The sequence below is a fragment of the Melanotaenia boesemani genome, chromosome 2, assembly GCF_017639745.1.
Source record: "Melanotaenia boesemani isolate fMelBoe1 chromosome 2, fMelBoe1.pri, whole genome shotgun sequence".
NCBI lineage: Eukaryota > Metazoa > Chordata > Actinopteri > Atheriniformes > Melanotaeniidae > Melanotaenia > Melanotaenia boesemani.
Window position 1 is genome coordinate 18967758 of NC_055683.1, and position 12093 is coordinate 18979850.

Sequence of the window (12093 nt, forward strand, 5' to 3'; positions counted from 1 at the left end):
TTCTTAGAATGACAAAATCTGGATTAATTGACAATTCAACTTCATGCCACTGTCACATGATCGCGAATAAGTCCTCATGACTGAGCAAAATATATGCCAGATATCTTTATGATTCTTACCATTTTTAGACAATTAAGACACCCATTACATTCACCACAAACCAAAAAAAAACTTGTTATAACAGTAAGATAATACGTATCATATCAGATTAGTGACACTCTTGTTCAGTTTGCTTTTAACACTAGAAGTCCCAGAGAGGGGTCAATGGACCTTTCTACCTTTACAACCCAGAGATGGGTCGATTGACCAGTAGGATTTTAGCTAAAATCCTGTCTTAAGCTGCGAACAGCTTCTTTTGTTTGTAGACGAGTCAATTACTGGCACACCCCAGGAGGGCGCATACTTAGGGGAGACACTGTAGACTCTTGAAACCGGACTGTCAACTTTTGCCCAAAGCTTGGCTTGAGACACTGCTTGGTCCCCTGAGTATGAGATTGGAGTAGACCTCAAACAGATTCAGAAAGGTTTTCCTGCATTCTAGTATATTTCAAATAATTAAAAATATATTTGATATGATATATGATATATACCTCCTCGACACATTTGTGTGCTTTTAGAAGAAAAAAAAAAGATAATCATTGTGGGCCTTCAATAAAAAAGCAAACAATTTAGAATGATATGACAAAATGATGAATTCATATTTTTTTTAAAAATCACTTTAAAAGGTCCAGCTCTCCTCTTTTCATACAAATGAAAAAATACAAATTTTTCAGAATTTTTGACCAATTTTTCAAACTTTCTAACCCAATGTTCATGTACCTTATGTCCAAAAAGCCCAAGCAATGAACAATTTTGAATATTTAAAATGAACATTTTTTGATTGTGGTGGTACAGGCAGGGTCTGTGAGTAAAATGTCCAGAAGCATTAGTGTCTAAGTCAAGAGGGCATAAATGTCAACATGACAAAGATATAAAAGAACAACTGTGAATTTTTTCCAATGCTTTTTATTTTTGTCATAAAAAAAACAACAAAACAGTTAAAATAATGCAAGTAATGAAACAATTTCACAAATATTTACACAAGGCTACAGTGGCATGCCCTTGTGTGAATGGCTTTTCTGCTCTTTCAGCAGTCCGTCTGTGCTAAGTCCAAACATGCTTGGCACTTCCATGGTATCTCCATCCTGCATTTGCCACATGTGTATTTGTAGCAGTCAACACATCTTACAGTTGCGCAATTGTTCTTGCATCGATGGTTGACCTGACATTTTGCCCTTTTCCCAGGGATAGGTGTGGGAGGTTGCTGCTGAAGCAGTTGCTCCTTATGTGCCTTCTTCTGACTCACATGAGAGTTGGCCAACTCTTTCGCGAGCTCAACCAGGAAGTCCACTCTTCTCTCCTGCACTCCGGTGCATTCCTTATGAAGAACATGAGCGTTCAGTGCCGCCATGTCGATCATGTTGTAGAACACGGCGACTGGCCATCTCCGTGTTCCTGCACGCACGCTGTACTCCCGCACCATCTGGTCCATCACATCCACACCACACTTTGTGGTGTTGTATTGTGTGACAGTGTTTGGCTTCCTTTTGGTGGTATTCTCAGTCTCAACCACATTGTGCATGCTGCTGAGAAGATAGACAGTCTTTTTCCGTTTCGGCGCATATACTGTGAGTGTTGCACCAGTGGTGGAAAACACTCGAGTGGTGAATTTAGTGTGGTCCTTCTGTCTAGTTGACTGAGGAATTTCCCGGCGAATCTTGTTGACTGTGCCAAGGATGGTGGTTTTCCGGCTAAGCAGTCGTTGCGCAAGGGACAGCGATGTAAAAAAATTGTCTGTTGTTACAGTTCTGCCCTTATCCATGAACGGCTCCATCAGCCTCATCACTACACTCTCAGAGAGTCTCTCTCCACTGGGACTACTGGGGTCCTTGCCAAGATATGGCAGGATATTGCAAATGTACTTTGATTTCAAGTCACAAGCCAGCCAAAACTTAATGCCAAATTTGTCCGGTTTTATGCCAAATTTGTCCGGTTTTGTTGCAATGTACTGCAGAAAACTGCAGCGAGTCTTTGTCGGGAAAAGCTGTTCATCAATAGTGATGTATCGACCAGGGTTATAAGATCTGATGCAGTTATTGACAAAAGATTCCCACAGATTAGAAATTGCAGCAAACTTATTTGTCTCCACTCGCTCACTGCGTGTGAACATGTTATCAAAGCGTAGGTGTTGCATGATGTTTTGGAAGCGGTTTCGGGCCATAGTAGCAATGATTCGTGGGTTTCCCAGCTCTGCTGACCAATTGTCACGTAGTGATGGAACTTTCTTCACCCCCCGCAAGATAATAATTGCAATAAATGCCATTAGTTCTGGGAGGTTCATGAACCAATCTGCCTGCTCCTTTTGCCGTGCATGCTGAATGGTCCATTCTTGAATGCTACGAAGCATTTCAAGTGTTATAAAACAGAAGAAGCTTTGAAGACGAGTCCGGATACTTCTTCTGGCCTTAGCAGTTGGCTCTCCATCTGTGCCGTATGGTTCTATTGGGGTGAAATTGAGACATGTCCCCAGCTGTTCTTCATGCCACACTGTGCCATCTTTAGCCATCTCTGTCCTCTCACTTCCCAACCGAGCCCTCTTTTCTGGCAGTGGAGCAGTCTCATCATCTGCAAGGTAAACAATTTCACAATTTCAGAGGACGAAAATAGGATGTTTTGGAAATAAGATTAAAAAAATCCTTTATTTGTACAAAAATGGAGAAATTCCAGTGTTGCAACTCACAGTACAGGACAAAGCAGAAAGAAAGAAATTTGTCATACCAAAAAGTTCAATAATAGTTTCAAATCTTACCTGAAGACTGCTCAGAGTCAGAGTCCGAATCCAGCTGAATTTGTATCTCTTCTCCATCTGAGTCACAAGGGTTTGTATCGTTGAGGATCAGGTCCAATGCCTGCTGAGTTGTAAGCCGCCTCTGCATTTTGCTTCCTTCTATTTGTTGGAGGTGAAGCTAGCTACTATTTATCCCCCTCAGCCCACCATCCCCCACTGCCACAGAATTTACCAGACGTTTCAAGGTAACAAGGAGGGGCTGGATGCAATGGGTGCATTCCTCAGGTAATGGCTGCATTTACAAATGAAGAGATGCTAATTTTTGCCAGCAGAGTCGTCAGTTTGGACTAAAGGTCTTTCGACCCTTCTCTGGGACTTTAGGGAGATATCAAAATTCCTGGGACTTCTAGTGTTAAATGCCATGGAATTAAGCTTGGCAAAGTTTGAAACATCCACAAGAACATCCCAATCCAAATGCATGTCACTGCTAACAGTTCTTTACCTGGACTTGTTAGAGCCCAGCCTGCCAGAAGACCCACAAACACCAGAAACAAGATGCCTCTCAGAACCTTGTTATTACTGATCTGCTTCTCTGCAGCTTTTCTTGCATCCTCCTCCTCTTTTCTCCACAGCTCCTTTATCTTCATCTTAAGCTCTTCTTCTTGATAGTGTTCCTTGTAGTCATCTTCTTTGTTGCTTATGGCATTGCTTCTCTCTTCCAGGATGCTCTCCTGTCTTGCTCTGATCTCTCTCTCCTGTTTGGGATAAAGCTCCGTGCGATAGTAACGTCCTCCGTTCAGGGCCACCAGGGTTTCAATCTTTTCCATGAACTGCGTCACTTGCGACTGATCTTCTGAATTTTTGTTGTTGAAGACGTGGAAGCCACCGCTGCACTTGCGTATGAAGTTGCGAAGGTCGTCATCACTCTGAGTTATGACATCATTTATTGTTTTTCCCTCCAGACGATCCCCGTGCGTGAACAGCACTATGGTATAGTCCCACACGCTGGGGCCAAACTTTGCTTCAATCAGTGTGTTGGTATCTTTGTCTTCTTGTGTCATCCTTCCTAAAGGAACCACAAACACAAAGACATGAGGGCCTGGCTCATAGAGCTTCACACGGTTAAGGATTTCTCGAATAATTTCCTCCTTGTTCCGGTCTTTCTGAAAAAGCCCAGGTGTGTCGATGACTTCGACAGGCTTATCGTCAACCATCCCAGCTTCTTTCTCAGAGTAGACGGTGACTCTCTTCAGCCTCATGTCAGATTTAAACAATGTTTTGTTGAGGATTGTGTTCCCACTTGAGCTTTTTCCTGCTCCACTCTTTCCAAGAAGCATGATCCTGAGGGGTACTGTGAATGAAAAAAAAAACCAAACATTTTATGGCAGTGTGAAGATAATATAAGAGCTGTTTCTTGAATCAGTACCCCTGTTTTTTTCTTGTGGGTTGTACCTGCCCCTTAATTTTTAAATTATTTTTCTCCTGCCTCATCTTTATTGAACTCAAGAAGGTCTTCAAGTTGCTCTAATCTTTTTCCCACCTGTCCAGTATTTTGTCTCAAATGTAGACTCCCTACTTTCTGTGGGTATTTCTAATGGGATTAATGTGTTTTTCTTAGGCTCAAGCTTATTTATTTCTTTCCCAAAACTGCTGTGAATTGGTGTTTTAAGACAGCTCTATCTGAAGTACTTTTCCTCTCTTATAAAGTCTTTTATTTAAACCAATTTTTTTTATCATGCTGACAGGCTTTAACTGTATTATACAGGTTCTTTCTAAAACCATGCACCTTGCGTTTTAAATATCTTTTCTCTGCCAAGCAGATATTTAATTTAATTCACTATTACAATATGGTTGTTTAATTCTATAATATTTATTTTGGTTACCTCTATATTCCGTATGTAGTACCATACAAAAATGTCTGTAGCAACAATCTATATTGTCTTGTGTTTCTTGTCCTTTTTCTAGTTGCACTGAAACATTTTTAAGAGCTTCAGCAGAAATCTTAGAGGTGAGAAAAATCATCATTAAGGTTTTTTAGGGATCTTTAAGCAAACTATTCTTAAATATTGCTGTTTGAAAACTGAAGTAAAGCACAGAGTGATCTGTGGGCCTGCTTCTGTCCTCTGTTATCTCTTAAAACCCAGTTCTTTCCATTAATTCAATAGGCGTAAATACTTTAAAGTTAATATAAATTCTTAAATCTTCATGTTGGGTCACAATAAAATCAACAACAGCTTTACCCATAATAGAAATAGATGTAAATTTATCATTCTCCAGGTTTATCCTTCCATTCAACATACAACAAATTTGACTCTTTAAGGAAAATCATTCAAACTTTATTTTATATAGCACCTTTCATACACTCCATTTCTCCATGTTTGTTTGAGTCCATGTCCATCCAACACCATTCTGGTAACATCATCCTCATCAACATAGTCTCTGTACGCAATACGACTATTTAGGTCCCCACAAATATAAATATAAATTATAGACAACAAATGCACAAAGGAAAAGTCAACATTATAACAGTTATGGTCTGCATAGTATCCATTTTTGTGCTAAGTGCACGCAGCCGCATGGTCATTTAAGTCTGGGTCTTAGTACTATCAGCCATTATGCTGTTCAACGAACTCAGTTGTTCAAAGAAAGCAAACCAAAAACTATCAAACCTCAGTGTCAGAAAATAACCAGTTTTGTCACTTCTATTAAAGATAGAGCTTCTTCTATTAAGGATAATTTAAACTTTTTAAAGGTTTGCGTAGATAGGCAAGGACACAGACACTCATGTGGCCATCTTCCCAGCAACCGCAAACAGAACTGGAATCATTTCTCTTTATTTTAATTTTTTTAAAATCCATAAATGTAGAAAACAAATCTAAACAATAAGTTACAACACAGTAAATTGTAAAATAAATGATATGACATATTACAATAAGTTGTTATATGTCATGTGTTGTTCATCTTAAGTTGAGTTTACCTCATTTTAAAACCTGCTCAGTACTTGATCATTTTTAATGTCCTGATATGTAAAACCTCAAAACTGACAGAAGATCTGTTTCTTCAAAAATCCATATCTTACTTAGTTTAGTAAATGATTAAACCACATGTATACGTTTTCCATCTAACTAAAGTCCTGTGCTTATCTTTCAATAATGAAATGCAATTTTGTACAGGTTCAGTGTGTACAGTTCTTTTTCAGCTCCATCTCAGTCTTTCTGCTGCTCACTGAGGGGGGTGCCACATGGTGGCAGACAAGGAAAATGATGTCAACTTTGTCCATATAAAAGTGACTGTTATGTAACAAACAATGTTCCACTGTGTACTCATCACACCCATAAAGGTTTATTTTTCGTGTCCCCATATTTTCTTATATTTTTATACTTTTTATGTTGAATTTAAATTCCACTGACCTTCAATGACTGTAAAATCACAAAAAAATGTTTGCTGTTATTTAGATTTAACACAATTTATGACATATTAAGACATATGTTAACAAGACAGGAAGTACCTGAGTCCATTGGTGAGTTTAGGACAAAGTTGCTTTAATGAAATGGGAAGCATGGATGCCTAAACTGAAGAGAAGCAAGCTGAGAGCTCATTTTTTATTTACCTTGAAAGTTGTCCTCTTGTCCAGCATCAGGAATCTTTTCAGAGCTCATTGCAGAGGCAGATCCAGGTATAATTAAAGTTGTCAAATATACTGTGTGTAATTGTAATGGTAGTGTTTAAAGCGTTTTAAAAAAACAGCCAACGGATCAAAAACAGTTCAGAAGAGTCTTTCCTTTCACTTTCTCTGTTTAGGTCAGTCCCCTTTGCTCAGATCAGCTCCCCCCCACTTTGTTCTCCGTACTTCAGGAAGTTGTACTTCATACAGTAAAATAAAACTTTAAAAAAGTATAAAGGAACAGTAAAGAGGGCAGAAACAACCGCCACATACTTTGACATCCACATGCTACAACTTTGTGTCATAGCTTTTAAAATGTTTCGTTCTCTTGGGATATGGGCTTTTTCACACTTTCGCGGACAAAAAGCTTAAATTAGCAGTGAAATGGCGCCATCTTGTGGCTAGTGTGTTTAATTGCTTTGGACGATGTCCCGGGTACCTTGGACATGGACTATTGATGAACCAAAGGTTAAAATGGACTTTAAGACTTAAGTTGACTTGAAGAGGAGGAAAAAAAGCAAAACAACAAACAAAACAACTTGAATATTAACACATAGGATGGCTTCTAAACACAATTTCTGAGGGAAATATTCTATCTTTAACTTCACATCTTTACTAGTCGTGTGCTTGTATGAACTGCGTGACTGTGCTGAGGCAATTGTTCATTAAAAATTGAACTCCAAAAAGAATTACTTTGACTTTTTATTCTTGCTTCCATTACTTCAAGTGGTGCCAACTTAATTTATTTGCTGAAAGTGCTTTTTTTTCCATGGTTAATGCAGCAAACTGAAACATGAAACCCAGAACAACACAACACTTCACTTTCCATGATGAAGAATTGAAGTTAGTTTTTTTCACTTGTATGTCCTTTATATATATTATATAATAAAAAGTTCACTTCCGATCTGCCAGTCTCTGCAGGAGGGCAATGACTGTGTCTTGCTTGGATGAGAGCAGCTCCAAGGCTGTGGCTATCCTTCCGAGGGACTCAGACATCCGCACCTCCCTCCTCTCTCGCCTCTTCTCTCTGGCCTCCACCCTACGCTGAGCCACTTGATCCAGGTAGGCCTGCTCCTCCTGCCGCTTCAAGATCTCCTGGAACAACGGGATGCTGCTTTGCTCCTTGTTTCCTTTCTGATTTTGCCCTTCTGTTCCCGGAAAAGTATTTGTCGATTGCGAGGAGGGAACAGAAGAGGCGAGACAGGAAGACGTAGGGGGGAACGAAGACAGCCCGAGGACATTCTGATTGTGGTTAAGCGGTGTTGTATTGAGGCGAAAAGGTATGACACTGGATGCGAAAGATGAAGCTTTACGGCTCGTGTAGCCTGACACATTAGAGTCTGTGCAGCTAGTTGACCCAAGGGAGGGGGATGTAGAGGCTGTTTCTGTAAAACAAGGCGAGGAGATAAAGGATGGAGATGGTACGATGGTGGCCGGCTGAACACTTGTGGTAGCAATATCACCACTGAGGACAATGAGGGGCTTGAGGTCTGGAGCATTTATTGGGCTAATAGTTGCTGTACTCAGTGAGGTACTGGTAGCAGTGCTATTGATGATCTGACTGGCGACCCCTAGGCTTACGGACTCCACACCACCAGATGTGGCAAAGTCACCGTTAGGGCGAATGATGGGCGGCTGCTGATGCTGCCCTGGCTTTGCAGCGATCTTTGCTAAAGGACCAGGAGGTGTAGAAGCTGCTTTGTTTCTTTTGTTGTTGATGATCTGTGTGCCAATAGTGTCACAAAGCGTGGCATCCATCAGCTAGCGGGAAAAAACAGACAAGAACATGGAGAAAAGGGCATAAATCAATCAATTTTGTTACTTTTCCCACCAAGATCAGTTGATAAACCTCTCAGATATTGCACCTGTGTCAGTTTCATTTTATTCAAAAGGCTCTGTAATCCAAGTTTTAATAATAAAATTGTTTAAAAGTGCAACGATAATTGACTCAGTCTTTAACAACCAACATTTAATCAAATGTTCAGTTATTTCTGTAGTTCTTCCTAATAGTTGTAGAGGCTGAAGATCCAACTGATCTAAACATGTCAGGCTTCATTTGCTGTGCTACGAGAATAGCATTTATCCATCGGCATAAGAAGAGGATGGATTTCAACAAGAATCTGAGGGCTTCGTGTGTGGGTTCCTCACCTAACATTAATTAAAGGAGCTCTGTCTATGGTAACACAATCCTGTCCAGTCCAATCTTAGGCTTATTAACATTCAGGGGTGCAGGGTTTGTCTTGATTTCAGAGCTGGCTTGCATTGGTCATTCAGAGAACTGTAGTTATTTGACACTACTGCTTTTGCTTTGCTTTGTTTAGCTTTGGAAGCTGTTGCTTGTATGTCACTATGGGTGGATATAGCAGAGCGGAGCTTGCTTTGGTTGTTCCAAGTAAAAAATAACAAACAAAAATCTTATCAAACTTTCTAAAAAACAACTATTTTTTAGAGCAGTACTAGACTATTTTATTACCTGTTAATCAAAAGCTAAATCATAATGCATTTGGGATCACTGTTCTGTTGTGTGATCAATTTTCAGCCAAACTTTATCTTTCAGACACATTGACTCTAGTATATTTTGGTATACTAATCATCAACCCTCCACCACCGTGCTTGACAGCTGGTGTGAGGTGTTTAAGCAGATATGTGGTGCTGTCCATTTTCACCAAACATCTCTATTGTGATCTTTTCAGTCATAAGGACATTGTTCGAAGGTTTGATGGCTTGTTTACATGCAACTTTGCAGCTTCTAACTGTGCTTTTGTGTTTTATTTTAGAGAGAGGCTTTCTCCTAGGAACAGTTTCAGACAAGTCAAACGTGTTCAGTCTTGTACACGTCGTAACCTTAAAGAGATCTTGCGCTTGGGTTTTTACAGTTTCTTTGGATACCCCTTGGAGGACCTGGTAAAAACCAGATGTTTATTATTTTTTTGGGAATTGGAATATGCTGTACTTTCTTTTTCACATGGCTTGCATTGCTAAAATAGGGAGGAGTTTGTGGTTCCTCATATTTTGTTTTTAGCTGAAATGTACCAGAGATGTAGAAAGAGTCACATTTATGAGCTGCTATTTAAACCGACTGCTAATGGTGTTGACATGTCTACACAAGTCTGAGACATGCACTCACAAAAGGAAGCGAAAATCAGAAAGAGATGTAGAAACAGAAAGCAACAGTGTACCAGGGAGTTTAATTCAAATTAATTATTTTTCTTAAAACTCCCAGTTCTACTTCTGAAGCCAGCGGCAAGTCCAAACTAATGCAAAACATATTTTTAACATATCAAGCTGCTTGATGTTTTCTTCAAATGATGTTTTTCACATTTAATCCTCTCTGAGAGAAATCTTCCCAGTGTGGCATTTAGTAAAGTGTACTGAGGAAACTCATTCCCAAGCTTTGCTTACACACTTACATCAAAGAACTCCCAGGACGTCTTAGCGTGTCCTGTCTCCCGGCTGCGGTCTTTAACCCTCTTATATGTGACAATGAGGTTGTTCCACTTGCGGCGGATCTTTTCAACAGGAAGCACGTGTCCCTTGGAGGCCATCTCTTCCTGGACACTCTGGAAAAGCTGAGAGCGTTCTCGAGTCTCGTACAAGCCCCAGCGGCGCCCGACAGCCTCAATGAGACACAATACGGCTTTAGAGGAGAAATCTGAGCCAGAGGAAAGCGTCTTTTCTGAGGAAGCAGGTGGCATCACTGCAGCTGGGACAGGAAACAATTTACTTTGATTAATTTGTGTGGGATTACTTTATATGTGGATAGTGAATGAAGGAAAATACCAGACACAGACAGGTTAGGTAAAAGGTAATATTTAAAGGCACTGAGTTAGACGGCTTTAAAATGTGAGACTTTCTGATGTCATGCTAAGATCAGAACACTGGTTTAAAAAACCAGGAAAAAAAGTGAATCAGACTGGTGGGTGTATGGCCTAATAACCATGACAAAGCAAAGGACACATGAGCAAGTAGGAGCAGTGACGTTTGAAACAGACATATTTATTTAGGCATGTGAATGGAGCATAATGGGCCTTATAGGTGGACCAACGAGTGTGAATGCAGCTTTGTTGGGTAATACATCCACCAGAGGGCAGTGCAGAGTTCAAAGTTCAACCTCTGAGTTCAGATGCCAGTTTAGAGATTAGCAAACATGGTCATGGTAAAGGAGAAAATCCACGTTCTTAAAGGCACATAAAAAAGTATTTTTAAGTATGTCAGTGATCTTAAATACATCGCGAGGGCTTCTTCTTCTTTGTTCCTTTCACGGGTCGCATATCAGCTGTACTGTTCAACACTGCCCCGACACACACTTTTGTAAATTACAGATAAAATTATTCTCAAATTCAAACCATCATCTCTCTTGTTTCACATGGTGTACTACTTATTGTAATAAGTAGTTGTTTTATTTTTTAATTCGGTTTGATCTTTTGTATATTTTTGGGCCTAATATCTTAATAAAATAGGTTAAAGTAAAAACATTGTCATCATATGGGTGAGGCTGTGCTGAGAAAAAAATGGTAAACATTTTCTGTTTTTATGTGGTGCATAAAGGGAAAATTAAAAGTATTCAAATAACCAAAATAGTCCTAGACCCATCAGGAGTTTTCTGAGGTGTATGACAAGTTTAAATATCATGGCTGGCATAAGCCCCTTTTACAATGATAGCTGACACCACTCAGCAATAAATCGTAGTTTCATTTGGAACCAACTTGTCTGTTTGATGGAAAAAGGGTCTTTTCCACTAAAATTTAATGTCACTCATAAAAGAAAGTGGCACAGTATAGTAAATAACTAAACGTATATTATTTATACTACGTGATGTTACGCAGATACACATATCATGGACCTGCTATTTACCTGGGGCAATCTTCAGGTATGTTTTTCCATCTGCTGATGTGGTGAAGAAGCGGTCTGTGCTCACTGGATCTGAAAGCAAAGCAGAAAAAGAAGAAAGATAACCTGAAAAAGCGTGTATAGGACATTAAAACAGAAGTAAAACTCCAGGTATTATTCTTCCATTTCACTCTTATTATGCTGAACTCATGTGGACACTCACACAGCAGTACAGGGGTGGTTGTTGTGGCGGCCTGCAACTCCGTGTCAGCCAGCTCCTCTGCAGTCTGTCCCACACCTCCTCCTCCTCCTCTGCATGCGGTATCTCCGCAGGGCGCAGGCGACTCCTGACTGCCCAAAACCAGAGCAGATGGGCTTTCATCCGCTTCGGTTTTCACATGCATCGTTGCGACTTCGTTGCAGCCTCCTTCAAAATTCCCCTCCATGGCTCACATACAGCATATATATACACACATGTGAACCCAGCGGCGGAAACAGCTCGTTTTGTCTGCGCAGGCGGTGAATTGGCAGAAAGTTTGGAGATCGCGGCTCTTGATCAGTGATGCAGACTTCAACCTCAAGTCGCGCTGCAAAAGCCGCGAGTCCCGCACGTCTGAAGCGGCGTGCAGCCGTGGAATAAGACCACTCCGTGCGTGTATTTTATGGCGAGGGGCAGAGAAATGGCTGCGCTGTCCACCTCGGCTCAGCTGGCGGATGCGCAGAGCGGCTGCGCAGCTCTCAACACAGATTTGCTGCTGGCAACCGTGACAGT

General features: G+C 40.5%; 2 protein-coding genes across 3 annotated transcripts; both read right to left on the reverse strand.

The window, feature by feature from the left end:
- Positions 1–4: 4 nt before the first annotated feature.
- On the reverse strand, positions 5–6746 carry zmp:0000001062 (GTPase IMAP family member 7). Of its 2 annotated transcripts, XM_041969879.1 has the most exons (3): positions 6438–6746; positions 3244–4178; positions 5–239 (listed from the first exon to the last, which is right to left on the reverse strand). In XM_041969879.1, exons 1-3 carry the CDS (start codon positions 6484–6486, stop codon positions 225–227), a joined length of 999 nt encoding a protein of 332 aa, XP_041825813.1. In that variant the 5' UTR covers positions 6487–6746; the 3' UTR covers positions 5–224. The 2 variants fall into 2 exon arrangements, with proteins under 2 accessions (XP_041825813.1, XP_041825804.1); XM_041969870.1 differs by lacking the exon at positions 5–239 and having other exon boundaries at positions 3126–4178; positions 6438–6534.
- A 451-nt stretch (positions 6747–7197) lies between these two features.
- On the reverse strand, positions 7198–12086 carry LOC121629924. Its single transcript, XM_041969858.1, has 4 exons — positions 11545–12086; positions 11346–11414; positions 9902–10194; positions 7198–8252 (listed from the first exon to the last, which is right to left on the reverse strand). Exons 1-4 carry the CDS (start codon positions 11765–11767, stop codon positions 7386–7388), a joined length of 1452 nt encoding a protein of 483 aa, XP_041825792.1. The 5' UTR covers positions 11768–12086; the 3' UTR covers positions 7198–7385.
- Positions 12087–12093: the final 7 nt, after the last annotated feature.